Below are 23,856 nucleotides of genomic sequence, written 5' to 3'. Positions count from 1 at the left end.
TATATACTTGTTTTTTTTTCTTGTTATTAAAATAACTGCAACTTTATTCCAGTTCTGTGCCCTGTATAGATAGAGAAATGTTCAGCTTTCAATTTTAGAGGATTTTATTTTTTAAATTTGAGATCAATGCGTTGGAACCAGACATGACTGCATCCTCCCTCCAATACAAAACCAGAATGGGAAGTTGTTTTTAGTACTGGAGTCTTAGATAAAGCTACTGTGATACCTAAAGGTATTTTTTTACACTAATAAACCAGATTTTACGCTGCTTTCCCTTCCACATGCTCTTCATACAGGAAAGACAGGAAATCATAAACTGTAAACCTTCCGTCATTGGGAGATCAAAGGATCCTAATCAGATATCACATCTCTTTAATTTCCCCTTCAGCTTTTATGCATTTTCCCAAGAATTCTTTTTTCTTTTATTTAAACATTTTTTCATTAGACCCTGTTTTGGGTTTGTGACGATCAATCTGAGATGTTGTAGGACTATTGAGAACTTTTTCTTCCAATTCCAGTAGCACTTAAAGGAGTATTCCAGCCTTATAATAAAAATAAATATACTGCTGGAGCAGGGTGGCATAAAAACCCATATTACCTAGTTTCTGCATCCTCACAGCTCCCGATTGCCTCCATCCAATCCCTTGATCTTCTCTATTTATCTTGCTTCTGAAACAAGCTCTTGGGAGCAGGACCTACTGCCTCTGCCAGGGGTGGGGGTGGGGTGGGGGTGTCCTATGTCCTATGCAGTTTTTTGCTATGGAACTCCATGAACCCTAGCTACCCCAGTGTACATAAGTATTTGCATGCTGAAACATATAGATATGGAGAGATCATAAAAAAAAATTTCAGCAGCAGATAAATCAAGTGGATAATAAGAGTCATCTAGGAGAACCACTCAGTCTTGATCCCATGACCTTTTTGCTTCACAAGGCCAGGATATCCAACCACAGGAGAATTTCAAACTTCCATAAGGCTTATATTTTTTAATCTATAAACTTTTCCAAACTGAGGCCTGTGTTACAGTCTTTCCAATAAAATCTATCAATTTGCGAGTCAAAGGGTAGGACAGCAAGCTGGTGGTTCTGGCATAGGTGGATTATATGCATATCTAAGAACAAAGAATAGTGGATCAAGTTCTAGACCAGAATAATAGATAGAACTAATGAACTTGACATCTCCCCAATATCTCCACAGTCTTCAGCAACAGTTTTGCTTAGATTTTAGTTGTAATTCAATGAGAGTAGAAGATGAAAAGATCTAACTCTCAGAAGTACCTATTATCATGGGAGAAGATCCCAGGGAAAATATTCATTAGAAGGGTGGTGTGATTTGCGGAGGACAGCGATTAAGAGTTCTTCATGGAAAATACTTGTTAGTTAATTAACAGTTTATTTCCTTCTAGTTAAAGAATCAATGACTATAAAATCCCAGTTAGATGAAGTTTTCTTAATGAAGATTCTGCACATTTTTAAGTATATGATAAGGAATTTTCTCATTGTGTTTTCTTTACTAATTTAGGTTATTTCTTCTTAAAAATATTCTTCACTTATTTTTTTAAGATTAAAGCCATTAAATTAGTTAACAACTTTATAGCTTATTTTAATTTCCTAACATTATTCATAGTTCACTGCCATAAACAACAGAGCCGCTTTGATTTATCTATAATGATTGCCGTTTTTCCATGTTATATAATGGACTCTGCCCCAATGGTACCCTACAGTAATGGTTACCATCGCAGGGTGTGAGCCAGCCATCACACATCTCAGTAATTACCAAGAAACTTACAAAATATTAGCAGAAAATATATTAGACTGTATGGTAAATAATACATGTGCGTAACATTATGCATGGGGGCAATGTAGCCATGAATAATGTTTCTCCACACACATTGGTATAAACCATATTGATAATAAGTTCAAGGGGCTGCCCAGCCCCAGAAAAAAATAGATGGTTGTCTCTTGATTCCTGCTGCTTTCTGATTCCTTTGAAGTGTCAACCTTATAGGAGCTGGTCATTCAACCAGTTACTGGAAATGCCATTTAATCAGTGGTTAAAGGGATTGAGGTGTGGATCAGGGATACATTTTGGGGTCTGAAATAGCCCTTCAACTGAGTTGGCACATTGGTGATGTTTGGGAACTGGGAGAATCACACCAACAGCTGGGGAGGAGGTAGTATGGTATGTATATATATGCAACTGTACCTTTTTGTTCTGGGGCTGGTAAACTCCCTTTTAAATAAAATGTAAACACAAGCTAGCCAAAAGATCTTAGGTATTTGTTATATATGGGGGGGGGGGATCCCTTCTTTCTTCCTTCCTTCCCTCCCTCCTTCCTTCCCTCCCTCCTTCCCTCCTTCCTTCCTTCCCTCCTTCCTTCCTTCCCTCCTTACCACCCTCCCTCCTTCCCTTCCCACCCTCCTTCCCTCCTTGCATCCATCCCTGCTTCCCTGCAGTCTCACTCTTATCCCTGTGGATAAGAAATAAGTTATTCTCATTCATACTACCCCCTTAAAGCCTTGCTAGTCTTACTACTATTGATTTTGTTTTGTTTGACCCTTTGTTGTCTGTTTCTCAGTCTAGTTGTGCTGCCTTGACCTTACCTCCCTGGTTCAGATATTGGATTTCATTTTGGCTTTGATGTATATTCTGACTTTGCAGTATTGACCCTTAGCTTATTTTGTTTCTCCCTCACGTGCCAGTTCCACCAGCCAGCAGCTACCCTTTGTTATTCAAGACTCTTTTTTTACTCTATATTTAACTTTTAGTAGCCTTTAGTTCCCTTCCATATGTCCCCAACTTCTAGGTTACACACACTTGGCAAGAAATATTGGATGACTGCAGAATCAGACTACGCAGATGGTTTAATTGTAGTCTGTAGCTATGGAGACTCCAAGGTCTGGCTAGGAGCTGTCGACCTAAAACATTTATATATTTCAATTAGGAATATGAAAAAGAACTGCATAGGTGTACATAGCCAGTAACTGGGACATTTGTTTTTTTTACATGTTGCCTGTATTCTGTCATTTAGGAGACAGATGACACCTCCTTCTAAGAAAACAGAGGTCATAATCTGGCATTTCCATCCAGTTGTCACATGCAATTCAAATTGTTCCTGCTTATAAAGCAATAATATCTACTTGGAAATATAATTACCTAATAGAAAAGCAAAGTGTTAAACTTATCTAAGTAAAGCTTTGGCCTTCAGAAGACCTCCTATTAGGCCAAGTTCATACCAGCATCTGTGTACATGATATGATCTGTGTATATGATTTTCACCTGTACTAGTATTGCCTCTCCATCATCTCTTTTTTTTTTTTTTTTTTTGGGGGGGGGGGGGGGGTATATTAAAATGTGCCAATAAATTTAACACAGCTTTTGGCTTTGTGCACTTGAAAGCTAATAAATGATACCTATGGGCAGGTGTACATTTGCAATACAATTTAAATTGTCACTTTGTTTTAAACAACTTCCTTCATGTAATTCCTATCATATTTGTAAATCGCTTAATTTACTAAAGTGATGACTTTCCCCAAAGGGAACTCCATCACTAGTAATAGCTGGATCCGGACAGATCACAGGAATAGGATGGGACTTAGCATGTGCTATGTGCAGGAGAAAATGGTAGAGAGCCTGAGAGCAGTGGCGTAGCTATAGCTATAGCCACTGCGACCCAGCCTGCCAGCGAGGGAGGCCCGCAGGGGCCCCCCCTTGCCACTTCACTGCCTCTTGCCCCCCCAACTCGAGAAGGGCCCTCCGGCGCCGTACCGCTACCCGCGTTGCGCTATGGGGGGACTCCCTTCCTGTAATTGCTGCCCTCTGCCCACCTATATGAGGGACCCCCTCCGTCCCTGAACACAGCTGCAGAGGCCGGGCCACAAGAGAGAAGACAAGCTGCCATCCCTGGATTAGGTGAGTTTAATGTTTGTTTTTTTTTGCAATGCAGGGGGCTCTATTACTATATACAGGGGGCTCTATTACTATATGCAGGGTGCAGGGGGCTCTATTACTATATACAGGGGGCTCTATTACTTTATACAGGGGGCTCTATTACTATATACAGGGGGCTCTATTACTATATGCAGGGGTCTCTATTACTATATACAGGGGGCTCTATTACTTTATACAGGGGGCTCTATTACTTTATACAGGGGGCTCTATTACTATATGCAGGGGGCTCTATTACTATATACAGGGGGCTCTATTACTATATGCAGGGGGCCGCTCTATTACTATATACAGGGGGCTCTATTACTATATACAGGGGGCTCTATTACTATATACAGGGGGCTCTATTACTATATACAGGGGGCTCTATTACTATATACAGTGGGCTCTATTACTATTTGCAGGGGGCTCTATAACTATATGCAGGGGGCTCTATTACTATATACAGGGCACATGGGGCCATTATTATTATATGCAGGGCACAGGGGGCAGTATTACTATATGCAGGGCACAGGGGGCTCTATTACTATATGCAGGGCACAGGGGCTCTATTACTATATGCAGGGCACAGGGGGCTCTATTACTATATACAGGGCACATGGGGCCATTATTATTATATGCAGGGCACAGAGGGCTCTATTACTATATGCAGGGCACAGGGGGCAGTATTACTATATGCAGGGCACAGGGGGCTCTATTACTATATGCAGGGCACAGAGGGCTCTATTATTATATGCAGGGCACAGGGGGCAGTATTACTATATGCAGGGCACAGAGGGCTCTATTACTATATGCAGGGCACAGGGGGCTCTATTACTATATGCAGGGCACAGGGGGCAGTATTACTATATGCAGGGCACCAGCATTATTACTATATGCAGGGCACAGGGGGCTCTCTTATTATATGCAGGGCACAGGGGGCAGTATTACTATATGCAGGGCACCAGCATTATTACTATATGCAGGGCACAGGGGGCTCTATTACTATATGCAGGGCACCGGGCATTATTACTATATGGAGGCACAGCAGAGGATCCTACATACAAGGGGCAACACATACCTACTTGCTTTACTGCACATGACACCTTAAGTGGAATTTGTGTAGAATCTTAGGAGTTGGAAAAAAGTAAGTTGCTGGATAAGTGCAGAGCCTGAGATGTTTGTCTCACAGGTTCAGAAGAGATGACTTGTAGCTGCAAGAAATCATCATGGTGGCCTAAGACGGATGGAGAGGAAAAGGAAAGTGACGCCTCAGATCAAAGAAGACGTCACCTGTGAGTCCCTGTATGACTTTTTTTGTATTTTGTAGAACATTATTGGGTAGGAGTTCCCCAAGGTTAAAAAAAGAAAAAGCTTAGTGCATACAGCATACAGGAGAAAAGAGGTAATAGTTAAAGGGTAGGGGGTAAGAAATAATAGTATGGGGGGGGGGCAGTATAAAGGAATTATTATATGTGAGGTGAGACAAGGGGCCATAGGGAGATATGTATAAATTCACTCCAGAATTCAAATGGAAAGCTCTGTGTTTATTTTCCCATAAAGCTATTCAATGTATGGGAAAATAAGTTTTTTTGTTTAAATTGTGCAGTGCTGCAGCATTTTCAGACATTTATATAAGTTTACACCAGCTACTGGCCCCAGTTCACACTGAAGAATGCAGTGAGTTTTTTTTGTATATATATATATATATATATATATATATATATATATATATATATATATATACACACACACACACCAAAAGCATTCCTTGGTCGAGGAGGGGGGGGGGGGGGGGGGAGGGGTCCCCAAGCTGACCTCTTGCACCAGGGCCCAGGGGACATTAGCTACGCCCCTGCCTGAGAGAGTCTTCTGTGGAGGCTCAATAACAGCAGCGAGAGCACTAAATCACCCTGTTACTACTGTGAAGGGTTATTGCAAACCATGCAGGTACACTTTCTGCTGTAAATTATGGCAAATCTGTGTGTCAGTCAACCCTCCCGCTAAACCCCACCCAATTGTCACAAAGACAAGCGCAAAATGGAAACACAGGTGCAACTTGTAGTCTAAATCCCTTTTGTGCCAAATTATATGACTTTTTAAAGCCAGAAAATTGGCTTAGAGTAAAAGCCGCTTCCCCATCCTTTATTTCTTATTATATATAAATTGTCTGTTTCCACATTCACTAATGTTAATGATCATTCTTTCATTTATAAACACCTGTTTTGTCTGGTGCGTTGGCTGTGCTAGATATTTTGTAGAAAGAAAAGACGGACTGTTTTGTACACATATAGCGGACGTTGTCTGAAAATCATTCTTCAAGACGTTCAAATGCAATTCTTTACCGACTCCTTCTTTGTATTTAGGGGCATTGGCAAATGGGATTACATTGTCCGTTTGAATGGAGGAACATTTTCTGTATCACAAGATGTTGTAGCGAGAGGTGAAGTCACATTTGATGCATCAAAGACATTGTAAGGGTTTGTTGTGAAAGGCGAGATAGAGGAGCAGCGCAGACGTGATTACTTCTCATCATGTGATCCTTCTCTTGCTGATTGATATTCTGTTCATACAGTCGCCTGAAATATTTGGACGAGATGTGATAGTAAAATCTATAAGACTGTTCGTTGGTGTTTCTACAGTGCAATTCATTCAGCTGTATACATGCTGCTTATAGTGCAGAGGGATTCTTTGACCTATAGACCTATACAGCACATTCTGAATATTCTGTGTACTTTTGGAAAACCATAGGATTTAATGTAAATGTGTTCTGTTGGCCATACCAGAATTAGGACTTGCTTCTTTTGCCAGCAGGACGTTTTCACTGTCTTATTCCGATCAGAGGCGGACCTATCACTTGTGCAGCCTGTTCAGCTACACAGGGGCCCAGGCCAATAGAGGGGCCCGCCAGAATCAGACTCAAAAGTGTCAGATCAGCATGGCACTTATCAGTAGTGGGCCCCCCAGGCGGTATCAGCACCGGGGAAGTGCAGGCCCCATGCTCCTGTGGGGCCCCTTTAGTGGCTGGATGCTGTGCCCAGTTGGAGCTGGTTCTTTTCTCTTCCTGCACACTGCTGCTGCTGACACCCCCTCCTGTACTCCACTGTCTGGCTTACCTTGTATTAGGAGGAGAGGGCATGTGATGACAGCCCCACCCCCTCCTGTACTCCACTGTCCAGGATACCTTGTGTGAGGAGGAGAGGAAAGAGCATGTGATGACGGGCTGGAGAGATCCTGCAAGGTTATGGCTGCCAGGGACAGGACTGTGAAGAGGAGCAACAGCAGCAGCTCTGACAGTGAGTGATTTTTGTCAGTGTGTCTGTCAGGCTGCTGGAAGTTGTAAGATAGAGAGTGGACTGTGTAAAGGCCCTATTCCACAGGCCGACTGAAAGCGCTCGTTTGCTCCTTGTTACCTGTTCGCTGCCGCAGCTAATGCCCGCGGCGGCAGTGAGCGGGTTAGTGCGGGAGGGGCCATGGGGATCTGCGGGGGGCTGTCCAGGTGACCGCTAGATCATCCGGGCATTCCATAGAGGATAGTGGCGGTCTGCTGCCACTGCTCCTTTTCCACAGAGCGACGCAGCAGATCGCTGCTATCACAGTTACTTGTTTGTCAACAGTGTTTTAAAAACAAACAACGGCAACGATCAGCCGACATGAATGATGTCGGCTGATTGTTGCCTTCTATTCCATGGGACGATTATCGGCCGAGTACAGACGATAATTTTTCTGTGGAATAGGGCCTTGAAAAAAGACACAGAGCCCCCACCCCCTTCTCTGGTGCTGTAAGTTTTATTGTAAGTTTATGCCTTTTAGCCAATCTCTGTGCCCCCCTCCCCTCTGCAGCATGGTTGTTTTTCTTTTTCATCTCCCCCTAAGCAGCCACATACAGTACATGTATCCCACCTGTGCAGCCACATACAGTACATGTATCCCACCTGTGCAGCCACATACAGTACATGTATCCCACCTGTGCAGCCACATACAGTACATGTCTCCCACCTGTGCAGCCACATACAGTACATGTCTCCCACCTGTGCAGCCACATACGGTACATGTATCCCACCTGTGCAGCCACATACAGTACATGTCTCCCACCTGTGCAGCCACATAGAGTACATGTCTCCCACCTGTGCAGCCACATAGAGTACATGTCTCCCACCTGTGCAGCCACATAGAGTACATGTCTCCCACCTGTGCAGCCACATAGAGTACATGTCTCCCACCTGTGCAGGCACATAGAGTACATGTCTCCCACCTGTGCAGCCACATAGAGTACATGTCTCCCACCTGTGCAGCCACATAGAGTACATGTCTCCCACCTGTGCAGCCACATAGAGTACATGTATCCCACCTGTGCAGCCACATACAGTACATGTCTTCCACCTGTGCAGCCACATACAGTACATGTCTCGCCCCTGTGCAGCCATATACAGTGCATGTCTCGCCCCTGTGCCCTAACAGTTATTAAGAGCCATTTGTTTTATCCCCTATTAGTGCTGTTCTGGGGTCACTTCCATAATCTATATACTCTTATCCCCCACACAGCCTCCAGTGTATAATGCATCCTAGACCCTCTAAGTACAGAAGCTACAGGCACTACAACACCCAGCATTTACTGCTGTCTGAAGTCCTCAGGATGTGCTGGGATTTGAAGTACAAATGAGCAGTAAACTCAAGGGGTTGTCCTCTCGGAAACTACAACTCCCAGCATTCTCGAAGAGCTTCATAAGTTGTAGTTATTGTTATTCAGGCAGCTGTGGTCACAGATACATCAGTACAGGATGGGACAAGGTTCTCATGTCGCTTCTGATGGGATCATTATTTGGGTGCCCCCCAAGATCAGATATATTGGTGGCCACAGGTACCCCAATCCCCCACTGGGTCCTGCACACACTGCAGTGCAGTCCTCTAGTGGGCCCTGGCATCTGTGCTGCGCTGTAGGACCTTCCTGAGAACCAGAACACATGTACCAAATACCCGGGTGTACAGAAAGGTGGAGAAACTAATAGATTATGGGGGCCCAAACACATTTGCACAGGGGCCCTTTGCAGTCTGTGCCCGCCCCTGGTTCCGATGAGTAGTGCATAAATCTGTGTGTGGTGAGATTTTACACAGGGCAGTTTAGTTTCCATAAGTTAGTTGTCCATAATAAATTAGATTATATAGATGCTATTTTTTTTTCTCTCTCTGTAACATCTTTACTTTCCGTTATCTCATTCAGTACAATCCACACCTGGTTTTGGCTTCAGGATGTGCATTAAAAACTGAAATCAAACTGCCCTGTGTAAGAGCAGCCTTTGGGTACTCTTAGGGTATGTTCACATTGAGCAAAGTTCCGCAGCGGAATCCTGCCTGCTTTAGTGTCAGATGGCATTCTCTATAAGGGTATGTGCACACTGAGCAATTCTCGAGGAATTGTAGCTGAAAGTTTTCAGGCAGAATTCAAGCAGAATTTAAGCCCCCATTGACTACTATAGGATTCCTCTAGCAGATCTACAGCAGAAAATTCTGCTCGGAAATTCTGCAGTGGGAACAACAGAGCAGAAAACCCATTGAACACAATGGGACTTTGCTCTGCACATTTTTTACGGGAGGAATTTCAAGCTGAATTTTGAGCTGAATTTCAAGCTGAATTCCTCGCCTTTTCCTCAGTGTGCACATACCCTTGGAGAGCTCACACGCCTCCACTCTTTTGTCAATTCTTTGACTGGAGAGCGAAGGGGAGCAGAGGCTTGTGACCCCTCTCATAGAGAATGCCGTCTGACATTGAAGCAAGTGGGATTCAGTGGCGGAGAGTTCCGCCGCGTAATTCCGCCCCATAGTAGTTCCTGGGGTTGCTGCTTCAGGGTAGCTTCACACGTACCAGATCCACAGCGGATTTCACAGCGGATCCTGGTAGTGTGAAGCTGAATGGATCACATACACGCAGTGGAATTTTCATTCTGCTGCCTGCATGTGACCCGGCCCCTTTAAACCCCCGCATCCCACCGCCCGCAGCCCCGGCCCGAAGCATACATTACCTGCTCGGTGCCGCAGCTGTTTGAAGCTCCCGGCTCCCCTCGCTCCTCATCAGCCAATCAGTGCACGGAAGCACTGATTAGCTGATAGGAAGCGAGGGGAGCCAGGAGCTTCACTGCAGCCGCTGCGCCGAGCAGGTAATGCTTCGGGCCGGGGCTGCGGGCGCCCGGGGGTTAAAGGGGCCAGGTCACATGTCCGCAGTGGAATGAAAATTCCGCTGCGAATATGTAACCCCCATAGACCTTCACAGTACATGGATCCGCAGCAGGTTAAGAGGGTGAAACCCAGGTTCCTGCTGCAATTTTCAGGTAATCTTGAGCATTAGTGGCTCGAGATTCCCCTGTAATCGTGGTGAGACTTGGACTTAAACTGTTCAAACTGGGAACTCCTGGTGCCGGCAGCGATGATCAATGTGTGCGGCAGCTGCATACCATTGCCACGGCATCTGAGATCACCCCTAAACTAATAAGCTTGTTAGTCATGAAATAAGAAATAAGTTTTAATATGAACTTTGTTTCTATTGTTCACCATTTGCACTTCTCTGTATGTAACCAACAATTCAATCGATTATCCCACTACCTTAATAATACGTGGCTACTGATCACTATGACACCACAAGCTATGGACCTGAGGGCACCAAATATAATGTTAAGAGCTTAGTGGTTAGAAACACGATTGGGCTGGATGAAGCCCATCTCCCACGCAGGTATATACTGTCGTGAAATTGCAGAGAGGGAGCAGCTTATAATTAGAGGGTGCATATTGAAGGATGGTTTTACAGCCTCGGTGGAAATCCTTCTAACAACATATGAAAACTAATTAGAATCCACAATTATAGTTATTATACAAATAGATTGGAAATGTCAAATAACTTGAAATAATCTTTCGTGCGAGCCTGGCCGCATTGCCCGCAGGTCTGCACTACCCTCTTCACTTGAATGCTGTTTGCTTTAATTAAGAGTCCTTGACATTCTTTTTAGTCATTATTTTATTACTCATCTTGTAGAAGAATGGCATATAATAGAAGCTTAAAATATGTTTCCACTAGTTTAATGGATTGTTAGTGAATGTTATTATGTCATCCCCATACAACAGTTACTTGGTTCTCGGAAGTTGAGATAGGCAGAGTTGTTTGCTAAACTTCTGATATTTGCTAGTTATTGAGTATTTTATTAAGCTGATTTAGCATATTACTTACTGTGCAGGGTAAATACAATAGACCTTTTGATGCTACCAGTGTAGCTGTCCAGTGTAACATACGTGCCTACCTGCCTCAATATCTCATCTTCCCAGTTGGTTTTGATATGGCATTTGGAGGTATAAAATTAGTTAAAACATGGTTTATGTGGGCTTGAGTGAAACTGGCGGCTAAAAAAGACATATCAAACTGCTAACATGGCTGCATAGTTATGTAATCTGCGGGAATATCCATACCTTTATTATACCCTAGTTGTCTGAGCCTACAAATACTTTTTCAGCAGCTGAGAAGTGTCATAGAGGTGTGGCCGGGGCAGTGGAATGAATTGAAGTGCCCTGACCACACCTCTATGACATTTCAGAGCTGCATGTTTTTGGTGATTGCAGTCTTGGACAACTACAGTAAGGTGTGGATAGTCTCAGAGCTTGCATAGATATGTAGCCATGTAAGCAGTTTGAGACATGATTTTCCCTTTAAGGGTCCCGGTCATTTAAAAAAAACTTTTGCTATGATATAGGGTTTTAAACCCTCCCTAATCGTTTCAATTCTTGATTAATTTCAGACCCCAATGTTCTGTCTTCTGCGTGATATATGCTGGATGTGAAGACTGTGTATTCGGGAGTATAGAGTTTGCTGTGTCAGCTCTGCTTTCTCTCTATACTTGTACAAGTCCCCAGGTGTTTCTCCTTTTGCAAACATCTGTGTGCTTTTCTCTCTATCAATACCCTGTGAGAGCTATATACTCTTATAACTCTCTACATTCTCAGCTGATGGGTACAATGGCTTGGGGCAGTCCCACCAGAAAAGAAAGGTTAAGAAGAACAGTCAAACTCTCAAACTGTGCTATAAAGGCTTGTCTTTACTGATATTACTGCTGAGCGACTTGCTGAACTGTTCGTGTTGTACAACGTTCTCCAAACCTGAAGTCTCTGCATTTGACTTCCAGTGACTGGATGCCGCCCTAGGGAGCCCTGGAAAACATGGATACAGCCATAGACTGACAGAAGTCAGATGCCAAGTGTTTGGGTCCTGAGAACATTGCTGAAACCGAACAGTTTGGCAAGTCTGCTCAACACTACTGATTTATACCTTAACAGAGATTCCATGCAGTATCTAAATAACAGAACCCCAGAGGACCTCTAAAAGGTGAAAAGCATAGATTAAGCCATAGTGGTATGTAATTTGCCTGATCACAACACTTTTAGTGCACAGTGCTAATAATCACTCAGCACCAGGCTCTATTTGGCACTAGTGTTCAGCAGACTTGCCGAGCTGTTCAGGTTTGGCAATCTTCTCCAAACCTCAATGCTAAAGACTCTATAGGGTGGCATCCAACTTCTTTAGCCACTGGGAGTCAAAAGCGTTCAGGTTCAGAGAGCGTTGCTGAACCCGAAAAGTTCAGCAGGTCCTCTCAACACTACACATAAAAACTTATTCACTTATATAGAACCTGCTGTATATTAAACAGAATTTTCACAATAAATATCTGTAGCCACGTACTTTGTTTAACCCTTTTGGGGCTCTTGTGTTAAGTCTCTCTATCCAGTAACATTCTCTCTGCAACAGGCATTTTATCAAATTAGCCAGCATAAACTCTATAGTCTGCTTCTGTGAAATGTCTTGCAACTGTGGTCTTTCCATACTTGCCCTCATGGCGCTTGTGGCTTTTTTTTCTATACTTAAAAATTTACTTACTGCTTAGTGTCTATTAAGCCTTATTTTTACTGGTCTGGTGGCCGTCACAAGGCTTATCACATGAACACTTTAAAAAATAATGTTCTCAGTGTTGCATGTAAGGAAGCCACATACTGGAATCTTATTGCCTTGGGTAGGGTGGTGTATAAATTCTCCTTGTACTGTAGAGGTACATTGCTGTCATGCAAGGCACGGAAGTGCGTTTTCTTTGTGTTCTGAGAAATGTTTGTCTATTTGTCTTACTTAGTCTCTCATCATGTCTCACCAATTCATAATGATCGTCCTTTCCAATATGCACACATGGGGCTTCCTTGAACATGTCCCTGTGTTGTGGATCTCTTTTCAAGATGTCCCAGTATTTCAAAATTGTCCACTTAACCAATAGGGCATGATATGAAGTGACAAATGGACCTGTCTTTTTTTTTTTTTTCTTTCTAAGTAAACCACTTTTCCTATCCCGTTCTATCTCAACCTTGACTTTTTAAATTTTATTTATTTTTCATCCTCTATTTATTCACAAACTTTAGATTTATTTGTCAATATTTATTATCACATTCCGTGTCCAGTAAAGCGTCTGCCTCTCCTTAATTGACCCTTTTACCACACATTTTAGCATACTTCTTCTTCTTCAGTTATCTTTCCAATCCCAAGACTGTTTCTTGTAAAAAATTGTCTACAAGGGGCTGCAACGATGAACCACTGCCCGACACAATCTGCAAGCTAGGCAGATAAACATCCTTAATGTGTGTATGCTATGTGTATACACTCTGGATGCGATTCCATTCATTCACATAACCAATGCCTTACTTTACTTGTTTACATGAACATTTCACGCTTTGAAAGACTGTCCTATGTTTTTGTTCCTGTTCACACCTTGCAAAAAAGAAGTTCTCTTTTTCAGTTATTACATTTATGTGAACAGGGATTTAAGAATGAGATCAGACCCACACATAAACCATATAACCAGCACCAAAGTCATATAAAGAGAAGATATATGACAAGAGGTAGTTTATATAAAATATAGTCATACAGGAAAAGGGAAATTCTGATGTTATAAATCCTGGAAAATCTTGTCATGTGGATATAGATAGGTAATTGTTTCCACTTCTCTCCTTTTTATATAATACATCTTAAGCCGATAGTATTAGATGTTTTATATAGTATGCACTCATAAAGCATATTTCTCTCTTATGTAAATATTTTAATAAACTAAATCAGAAAAACATTCAGTATAATTTTTGGTTCTGTTTAAAGAATTGACCCTAGTAGTTTTTTTCTGTTCTTCTTATACAGTATGTGCCCTTATTCTTTTAAGACAAGGGCAAAGTTGACAAAACACAGGGAGCATAAGTGCAGATACAGGGGGAGATTTATCAAACATGGTGTATAGTGAAACTGGGTCAGTTGCCCCTAGCAACCAATCAGATTCCACCTTTCACTCCTCACAGACTCTTTGGAAAATGAAAGGTGGAATCTGATTGGTTGCTAGGGGCAACTGAGCCAGTTTCACTTTACACCAGGTTTGATAAATCTCCCCCACAGTATATATTAGTGCAGATACAATATAGAGTATTAGTATATGCTGTGAAGCTCACACTCCTGTTACTTGAGAAATGCAAAAAATAAAATTGTGGTTGTGTTGTTGTAATTCGCAGCTCCGTCCCTGAGGAATGTATTAAAACTCTACAGGCAATTTGATTTGGTGCCTGCCACCTCTTAAATATTCATTGCGGGCTTTGCTGCTGATGTAGGTCCTGGCCTAGCGGACTCCCGCAGTAACCGTCACAGAGAATGCGTACTGCACGACTGTTGGATTTCGCAAGGCTAAGACCTGCATCAGCAGAGCCTTTGATGAATATTTATGAGGAGGCAGGCACAGCCAGTAACAGTGTAACAGGGCTTGGGACCACCCTTGGTGAATCAAACTGATTTGAATATAATGTTTTTAATGCATTTCTCGGAAACTAACAATTTACCCCAGCGTAAATTTCTAGTTTTTGCACAACCTTAGTGGTCTCACATAATTTATGCAATTTATGCCTGCGCAGTGTGATAAATCCATCCCCCCCATATGTTCAAGGTCCCGGCAGCTTTCGCACCATACTTGCTCAGGCCCTGTACAGCACAGCTTCATTAGGTCTACAGCAGTGAACCTTGGCTCTCTAGGCATGATGGGAGTTATAGGTTTGCAACAGCTGGAGAGACAAGGTTCCCTACCCCTGCTTTAGAGTTAGTAGCCCAAGATTATTGATAGTCCCTGAATATGTTGATGTCATGGCGGATTATGAGCCTTAAGGTTTGATTTGTTCACCACTGCCACCATGCTCTGTTCTCCTTTTAGTACTCAGAGAAGCATAATACTCAATAAATCCGTTCTATCTGTCCGCAGATATTATTTGTGATCTTTCAGTCAATTACATTGTAAACTATCTGAGTGGCAGAGGTTAATAGAAAATTGGATGAATGCACTTGGCATGGCGACTACTGTCCCAGCTCCGCCACGCCGACAGCCAATCCAGCCTGACTGATAAATGTCTATTATTGACCAAGACGTTAGAAATGAAGTCTCCATATTAATTGAAATAAAAGTTGTATAAAGATATAAAATTATAGATGGTACTCTATGCACTTAATGCTTAGGATGTAGTGTTTTCACCCCATTTACTCGTCAATGCTGATCCAACCATTGCTAATAAATGTCTGTTCACCGAAGACTTACTTATTCCCATCATGGACATTGATGGCCTGTTTAGAGTATAGGGGCGACCTAAACCTGCTGTCTTTCCAGAATAAGGGCCCTATTACACGGGACGATTATCGTGCGAAAAATCGTTGTATCGTTTGAATTTAAACGATAATCGTTCTGTGTAATTACAGGCAAGGATCGAAAAATCGTTCGTATGTCGTTGATCGTTGATTTAGATCTGAACCTAAAATTATCGCTAATCGTTCGCTGTAATTCCACGTTCGTTCACTCATGTTTCGCATTTTTTCACTAATCTTTCAGTGTAATAGCACGTTGCCCATTGTTTTCCTGAGATCAGAAGGAATAAACGATCGCAATAACAATCGTAATATCGATCGTATCTAACGAACATTGTTCTGTGTAATATGGGGAATGATTTCAGGTTAACAATGAACACTCTCGTCTTTCATCGTTAAAAATCGCTCCATGTAATAGGACCCTAAGGGTGCTCTACTTCTGTACACCTAGTAAGGCATTGCTACAAACCGTGAGAACACTGCCAGAATTGAGGAAGAGCCCTGTGGCGGATCTAATAATAATGTGAGAATAGCCTGAACGTAAAGCTATATCCTGTATCACAAGGGTGTTATAATAGGTCATTTCAGTGCAGCCATCTTTTAGGACTATGTGGGCCCTTTGCCAGGAAACATCTTTGCTCTATCGAAGATAAATGAACCTGTGAATATATTGTATTAAGAATTTATTAAAGTTATCTTATATTTTAGAAAAGCCATAGTAGATGATGGCTACCATCTATACACAGCATATACTCATACCGCCAAGCTTTCTATGCTTTCCTTCAGGAGACATGAGATGATGAATGTATTGTTCTCACTAGTAGATAACATGTCTTTTTTGACTACACAGGCCCGGGTGCCATTTTAATTTGACACTGGCACTACAGGGAAGAGCACGATGACCTTTGTTTGATGTGGTTTTGCTGAATTTAAAGCAGCCTTTGCATTGTTGATTCTTACATTTTTTCTTCTACAGGAATTGAAGAAAGACATTAAGAAAGACGTAAGCAACAAACCACCAGACAGACCTAACCAGACCATATCTAATGGCAGTGCCCTCCTCTCAAGTGAAGCAGTGGTCCGTGGTTCCGGAAGAGGTAATAAAATACTACTCTGTATGCTGTACACTCCTTAGATGTCGTACTTGTTTTGCTTTTATGAGGAATTTAAACATATTGCATTACTTTCATGTTCCTCTATCTTTGGGATTCTGGATTATAAAACCGTTTTGTACATAGGGGAAGAGTATCACACTTGTGGAGTATACAATTTTAGTTAAAGGGGTTGTCTAGGAGTATGACACGTGAAAATGTAGAACTCCTATGGACTGGCTACTGCTATACTGTTTACAATAGGAGCAGCGTTATGTGGCTTAGTTACACAAGTATGAGTGATAGCCTGAAAAAGTTTCAGTTTTGAGTCGAAACGTCGCTGTACATATACGGGTGAATAAACTTGCACCTATTCACTTTATTGAAGTGCCGTCTACCTGCCTTTGATTTTCTAGATAGATGGATAGATAGATAGGTATTTAAAGTAAAAGGGTTTTAATGTCCTACATGTTGGTGTTTTAGGAAATACGAGGCAATATTTCCATATTGATCCAAGATAGATTTTGGGATTTATATGTTTCATCAAGGATATAATAGGATTACCGGCTGGGGGGGGGGGATATATTTTTTCCTGGTGTCCTAGTGTAAATAAGGGGTTTATACAAGAGGCTAAGGAGCCAGTATTAGAAATGTTGACATCCTGTGTACTTGACCTTATTTTTGTTCACGTTAAAAAAAGATGTGTTTTGATTAGAGCTGAGCGAACCTCGAGCATGCTCCATCCGAACCCGAACGTTCGGTATTCGATTAGCGGGGGCTGCTGAACTTGGATAAAGCTCTAAGGTTGTCTGGAAAACATGGATACAGCCAATGACCATATCCATGTTTTCCACATAGCCTTAGGGCTTTATCCAACTTCAGCAGCCACCGCTAATCAAATGCCGAACGATCGAGTTCGGATGGACTCTAGCATGCTCCAGGTTCGCTCATCTCTAGTTTTGATCCATTTTTGATAATGGAAGTCTATGGAAAAACGGATTAAAATGGATGCACAGAAATGTATCCGTTTTTCCTTCCTTTTTGCAAAAAGGGATGAAAAAACCGGGTTTCAAAAACGTAGTGTAAACCCAGCCTTCATTACCTGTCTGCTTTCCCCATATTCCTTCATTTTTATTACATGAACTTGTAGTAAGGGTAGTATTGCTGTATAGCTGGTGAACTGTCAATTTTGCTCCAGCAATTTAACGATCAGGAAGCTGAACAGCGAGCTGAGCTTTCCTCCTTGCCATGCATTGTCTATGCAGATCAGTGTTGGGCAAAGAATAGTGTGTAATTGTGCTCAGCCACACAGTTCTTTGTATGATAGCAGATTAAATGTGATGTGAACATCACATTAAGCTTTCCTTCCTGACTTGCACTGATCATATGTTATAGACCATTGCCTAGCAGGACGAGAAAAGGATACAGCTAGGAATAGCTGAAAAGTTCCCTCCAAGAAAGAAGTCATAGAGAACAATGCCTGGTGGTGAGAGGGAACTGTGCACTCTATTTAGAAGACTGCTAGGGACTGAGGACCCTAGGAAATGTTTGGCAACAAAATGTATATATGTGCGTGTGTGTGCGCACGTGCGTATGTGTGTGTATCTATATCTATCTATAATCTCCATAGTAAAGTAGTACCATACAGTGCCAAGGTACATAATGCCAAACAATGGCAGATAAACATTACCGTAGAGCCCACATATAACCCAAATATGTTAATAGTACGAGTTGTTGAACCGGCTATTACATCTGTATTTATACTACAGTCACAGCACAGAGATGATCAGCATCCAGCTAATTCTACAACTTCTGAATCCAGTTAGCTGATGTGATGATGTGTTAGGGTTCCCATTGTTATGACCGTGTATAGTGTAATGACTGTATATCATTGGGGTTGTTGACAGCTTTCTGTTCTGTCAATTATTAACTCATAGCCTTATTAAAGGGAACCTGTCACCTCCCGTGCCGGGGTGACAGGCTCCCGACCCCCGCTACAGCCCTCTATACTCACCTGATCCCGCCGGGTCCCGCTTCTGGATCCGGTCAGGTCACAGAGATATCAGCCGCTGCAGCCCGACACGCGCGCTGAGAGATGAGTCCAACGCTCATAGAGAATGACAGGAGAGTCCAGCGAGAGTCTTAGCACCACCCCTCCATCCCTTCTCCCCACCCTCTTCATCATTAGGAATGCCACTGGAACATTTTCTATCTGAACATTGCACAGGTGCCTTAATGATCCAGCCCATGTTTAGTATTCACACAGCTGAGGAATAGGAGACAATCTGTCTGGAGCATTCCTAATGATGAGGAGGGCGGGAAGGAGGGACAAAGAAGTTGTGCCAGCCTAATGCATACACAATCTAGGCAACGGCCGTTTGGCATAGGGCTGTCAGTTTAAAAGTTGTTTTTTAGGACAATAACTGCATTCCCTGCTGAAAGGACCCCAGGACAGATCTTGAATTAAAAGCTGCTATCTGAAGGTACAAGCGATTTGGGGTGTCAGATTGTGGGTAGAGAGTCGCTTTAAACTAAATTTCTTTTACAGAACAGATACCGAGACTTACATGTATTGCAGATATAAGATGCCTATTTTGTCAACTTAATTTATGTTTATTGTCCCCCCAAAAAGGCCAAAAAAAAGTCCACTGGGGGTGCTGGGACCGCATTCAATGCACCTGACAAGGTCATTAGCATACTTAGATTTTTATGTGTACCTCTCGCTTCAAAGAATTTTTGACATGTCATAGAGACATAAAATACAAAAAGTGGCCAGCACTCACACTGTTGCAAAAGCAACCTGCAAGTGCCAGGACTTACCACACATATGAGATAACACATTCTGTTTGATCAAATAGTTTAAGAACCTAATTTAAAAAAAAAAAAATCTTTAGAACAGTTTTTTATCGTGTGTATGCTGGAAGGAGTATGTGTGGTCCTGGCACTTGCAAATTGCTGTTGCACTTTCCTGTTTATAACATAGAGACATGTCAAAAACTTTGATTGGTCCAGTTCTAAGTTTTCACACACAAACTGATCGGGAGAATGAACCAGGAGAAGATGCGCTGCAGCACATCCTCTCTCCACTTGTTCTCCCGATTGGTATGGGTCTGCACCTCAGACCTGGACGAATCAAAACTTTTTACGTTTCCATGACACTTCAAAAGTTTTTTAAAACAGGTATAGTTTAAAACTTATCTCTGGAACCAGACATTGGATTTTCAATAGCAGAACATTGCTGAATTCAGTGATGCTGTATAACTGTGGTTTACTGCAATGATGTGGCATTGTTTTCTGTTGGAATATAGAGTTGTGTACATGTAATGACAAATGTCAGGTCAGCATGGTGCCTGAATGCTCAATAAAAAAACAAAGAAAATATGGTTGATTGCCATGACTTTCTCTTCTTTTTACATCTGGCACATTGCTGTTGGGCTCCATGGATAGATATTCTAACATATATATATGAATGATCTCTTGTTTGCTAATGTTGATGTCATTCTTTTTGGAATTTGGAGTAAGAAATAATGGTTCAAGTATCAGGTATGTTTTGAAGGTGTGTTTTATATAGCTGCAAGCCTACAAACTATGTAAAGCATGCTTGATCGGTGCAATGCTTAAAAGGTTAGGCAACTTTGTGTTCTAAGATGGATAACCAAGCTGTTTTAGATGTAAGAAGCAACAAGCATGCATTTCTGTTTGATTGTATACATTTCCAGGTATAACAAGAAAAATATCTGATTCGGTGAAAGAAAGAAATCAGTAAATAAGCGGTCACTCGCTGTCACCCAGGCATTATATATGTTGTCAGAGTATATGGATTATTCTGTAAAGTGCATACATATCGTTCACCGTAATGTGCACGTCCGTGTTAAAGTGTCTGTTAAATGCACGCACAGCTGCAGTGTGATTTATGGCAGCATACGTCTAGATAATGACACTTGCTTGCCAGGGGGCAGCGTATATTGCTTACATGTCAGCCGAATGCAGGGAAAGCGCAATTTATGACCACGATCCAGGGGGGACACTACAATCCAGTTGTTTCCATAAGATGTCTGTCTAAGAATCTGCAAAATAACAATTGGCATTTTATTCTGTCATTTTCACTGGGTGGTTTTAGCCTTACTGCAGTTTAAATGCCCTATGACCAAAGGATTGTCAGATATTAAATTTCTTATGATTATGAATCACTTTCATTGTGAGTCATTGCATTGGGAACTGTAGAGCAAAATAACATTTACTTGAAGTGGATGTTCATCCTTATATTCAAATATTTTTTTTAGGTTATATAAATGTATAGATGTATGAGCATGGGAGCTGATTCCATATTACTTATTGATTATACTATGTGTCTGTGTTGGAGACTCTGTCCTGGATTCCATTGTATTTGATTAGATGAATAGCACAGCGTGCAGCTCTATTCTACCCAAAGGACACTATGATGGAGCCCATCCTAATTCAACACACCCAGCACAGATGAAAAACAGAATCTGTATGTACCTCAATTGGATGTGTGAGACCAATATCTTGCCTGAACGAATCTAGAGCTGGCATGTATAGCAGTAGTCCTTAGACTTTGAGGTGGGCCCTAGTTGTTGGTGAGGCTCAGCTTGGAAGGCAACAAAACCTTGTTGCAACCTTGGGCAACAAAACAAACAAATTTTAAAGCAACTCTGTACCCACAATCTGACCCCCCAAACCACTTGTACCTTCGGATAGCTGCTTTTAATCCAAGATCTGTCCTGGGGTCCGTTTGGCAGGTGATGCAGTTTTAAAAAACAACTTTTAAACTTGCAGCCCCATGCCCAATGGGAGTCCCTCCTCCCCACCCTCTTCATCATTAGGAATGCCTCTGGAACATTTTCTCCATGCTGAGCATTGCACAGGTCCCTTAGCGATCCAGCCCATGTGCCGGGCTGGCACAGGTGGGGAATAGGAGTCAATCTGCCTGGAGCATTCCTAATGATGAAGAGGGTGGGAAGGAGGGACGGAGGGGTGGTGCAAAGTTAGGGCACAGATACTCCCATTTGGCACAAGGCTGCAAGTTTAAAAGTTGTTTTTTAGGACAATAACTGCATCACCTGCCGAATGGACAGGACAGATCTTGGATTGAAAGCAGCTATCTAATGGTACAAGTGGTTTGGGGAGGGGGGGGGCAGATTGTGGGTACAGAGTCACTTTAAGGCTATGTTCACACACAGTATTTCTGAAAGTCTTTTGGACAGTCTTTTTTTTCAACCAAAATCAGGAGTGTACTGACAGGGCAAAATTAGAATACAAAGATTTGCACAGTTTCTGTGTTTATAATCCACTCCTGGTTTTAGTTTAAAAAAAGACTGATGCATATACTATGTGCGAACAAGGTGACCTCAGAGAGATGGTTTCTAACACTGGCCTCTCTCGGACTATAAGTGTAAGGGTAAGGATTCAACTAAGCTCTGTTTAAAACACCCACAGGAGATAGGTATGGCATGTAAAAACTTTAGATAGAACATGGTCTCACTTTTGAGACCCCCATCATTTAGAAAAATGAGCCCAGTGAAGCGCGTTAAAGCGCATTTCACTCCCTGGCTTGCAGCAATCTCTGTCGCGGTATCTCCATTAGGGGTCTATGGAGCCACTGGGCGGAAATGATTGACACTGTATACTGTCTTGTTCTCCAGATCATTTGGGAGAATCATTGACAGGTTCCTGTGACACATCCAAAGTTTTTTGTTAATGACAGGTACACTTTAATTATATCTTGTAGGTGTATCACTTACCTCATCAGGTCTTGTTTTTTTTATTACATTATCCAAAGATCAGAGCTTAAAGGGGTAGTCCACCCCAAAAAAATTTCTTTCAAATCAACTGCTGCCATGAAGTGCCAGAGATTTGTAATTTACTTCTATTAAAAAATCTCAAGCCTTCCAGTACTTATCAGCTGCTGTATGCCCAACAGGAAGTTGTATTATTTCCAGTCTAGACAGTTCCTGACATGGACAGAGGTGGCAGTAGAGAGCACTGTGTCAGACTGGAAAGAAAACACCACTTCCTGCTGGACACACAGCAGCTGATAAGTACTGGAAGACTTAAGATTTTTTAATAGAAGTGAATTACAAATCTCTGGCACTTTATGGCACCAGTTGATTTGAAAGAAAAAAAATTTGGGTGGACTACCCCTTTAACACCTACCCAGAGGATAGGTAATAAGTATCTGATCAATGGGGGTCTTTTGCCCCCAATTAAATGGAATGGCAGTGCACCCACAATGTACCACTACTATCCTTGACAATCTAATAGTAAGTGAATGTAAGTGGAGGCCAAGCACACTTGCTTCCAGACCGTTCACTCAGAAGACAGGAACCCATGATCTTCTGGCTGTTTAACATATTTTAACTATAATTACTCTTTATATTTCACTGCACTATTAACTCTTCCTTGCCCAGATATCATGTGTGATGTTGATCTGATGCATTGTATCAAGCTTATCCTCATTGCTGTCAACCATTATAATGCTATATATTTACCTGTATGCCAGATTTAAACGCATGAATTTAAAAAAAAACATCTATGTGAAAAGTGCTGTTAGTGCGTTTATATACTTAAAGGAGAAGTCCGTCGATAATTTTTTATTAAATGATTGTATAGCCCTCTCAAAATTCTACAAATGGCCAATATACACTTATTACGGGAAATACACATAAAGTGCTTTTTCCGTGCACTTACTACTGCATCAAGGCTTCACTTCCTGGATAACATGGTGATGTTACTTCCTGGATAACATGGTGATGTCACTTCCTGGATAACATGGTGATGTTACTTCCTGGATAATATGGTGATGTCAGGACCCGACTCCCAGAGCTGTGCAGGCTGTGGCTGCTGGAGAGGATGATGGCAGGGGAATGCTCAGTGTCCCTCCAGTGCCCTGCGTCCCTCAGTGTCCCCTGCCATCATCCTCTCCAGCAGCCACAGCCCGCACAGCTCTAGGAGTCGGGTCTTGACATCACCATGTTATCCAGGAAGTGACATCACCATTTTATCCAGGAAGTGACATCACTATGTTATCCAGGAAGTGACATCACCATGTTATCCAGGAAGTGACATCACCATGTTATCCAGTAAGTAAAGCCTTGATGCAGTAGTAAGTGCAGGGAAAAAAAGCAATTCATAAGCATTTCCTGT

General features: G+C 42.2%; 1 protein-coding gene across 1 annotated transcript in view; it reads left to right on the top strand.

Moving 5' to 3' along the window:
- SH3KBP1 (SH3 domain containing kinase binding protein 1) overlaps positions 1 to 23,856 on the top strand; it is a 249,651-nt gene that overhangs the window by 87,772 nt on the left and 138,023 nt on the right. Inside the window, exon 3 of the mRNA XM_069946144.1 lies at positions 16,578 to 16,698. Within this exon, the coding sequence (XP_069802245.1) occupies positions 16,578 to 16,698 (121 nt within the window). The remainder of the gene's footprint in view (positions 1 to 16,577; positions 16,699 to 23,856) is intronic.

The sequence above is a fragment of the Dendropsophus ebraccatus genome, chromosome 11 (genome assembly GCF_027789765.1).
Source record: "Dendropsophus ebraccatus isolate aDenEbr1 chromosome 11, aDenEbr1.pat, whole genome shotgun sequence".
NCBI lineage: Eukaryota > Metazoa > Chordata > Amphibia > Anura > Hylidae > Dendropsophus > Dendropsophus ebraccatus.
This window is presented reverse-complemented; position numbering and strand designations above follow the sequence as displayed.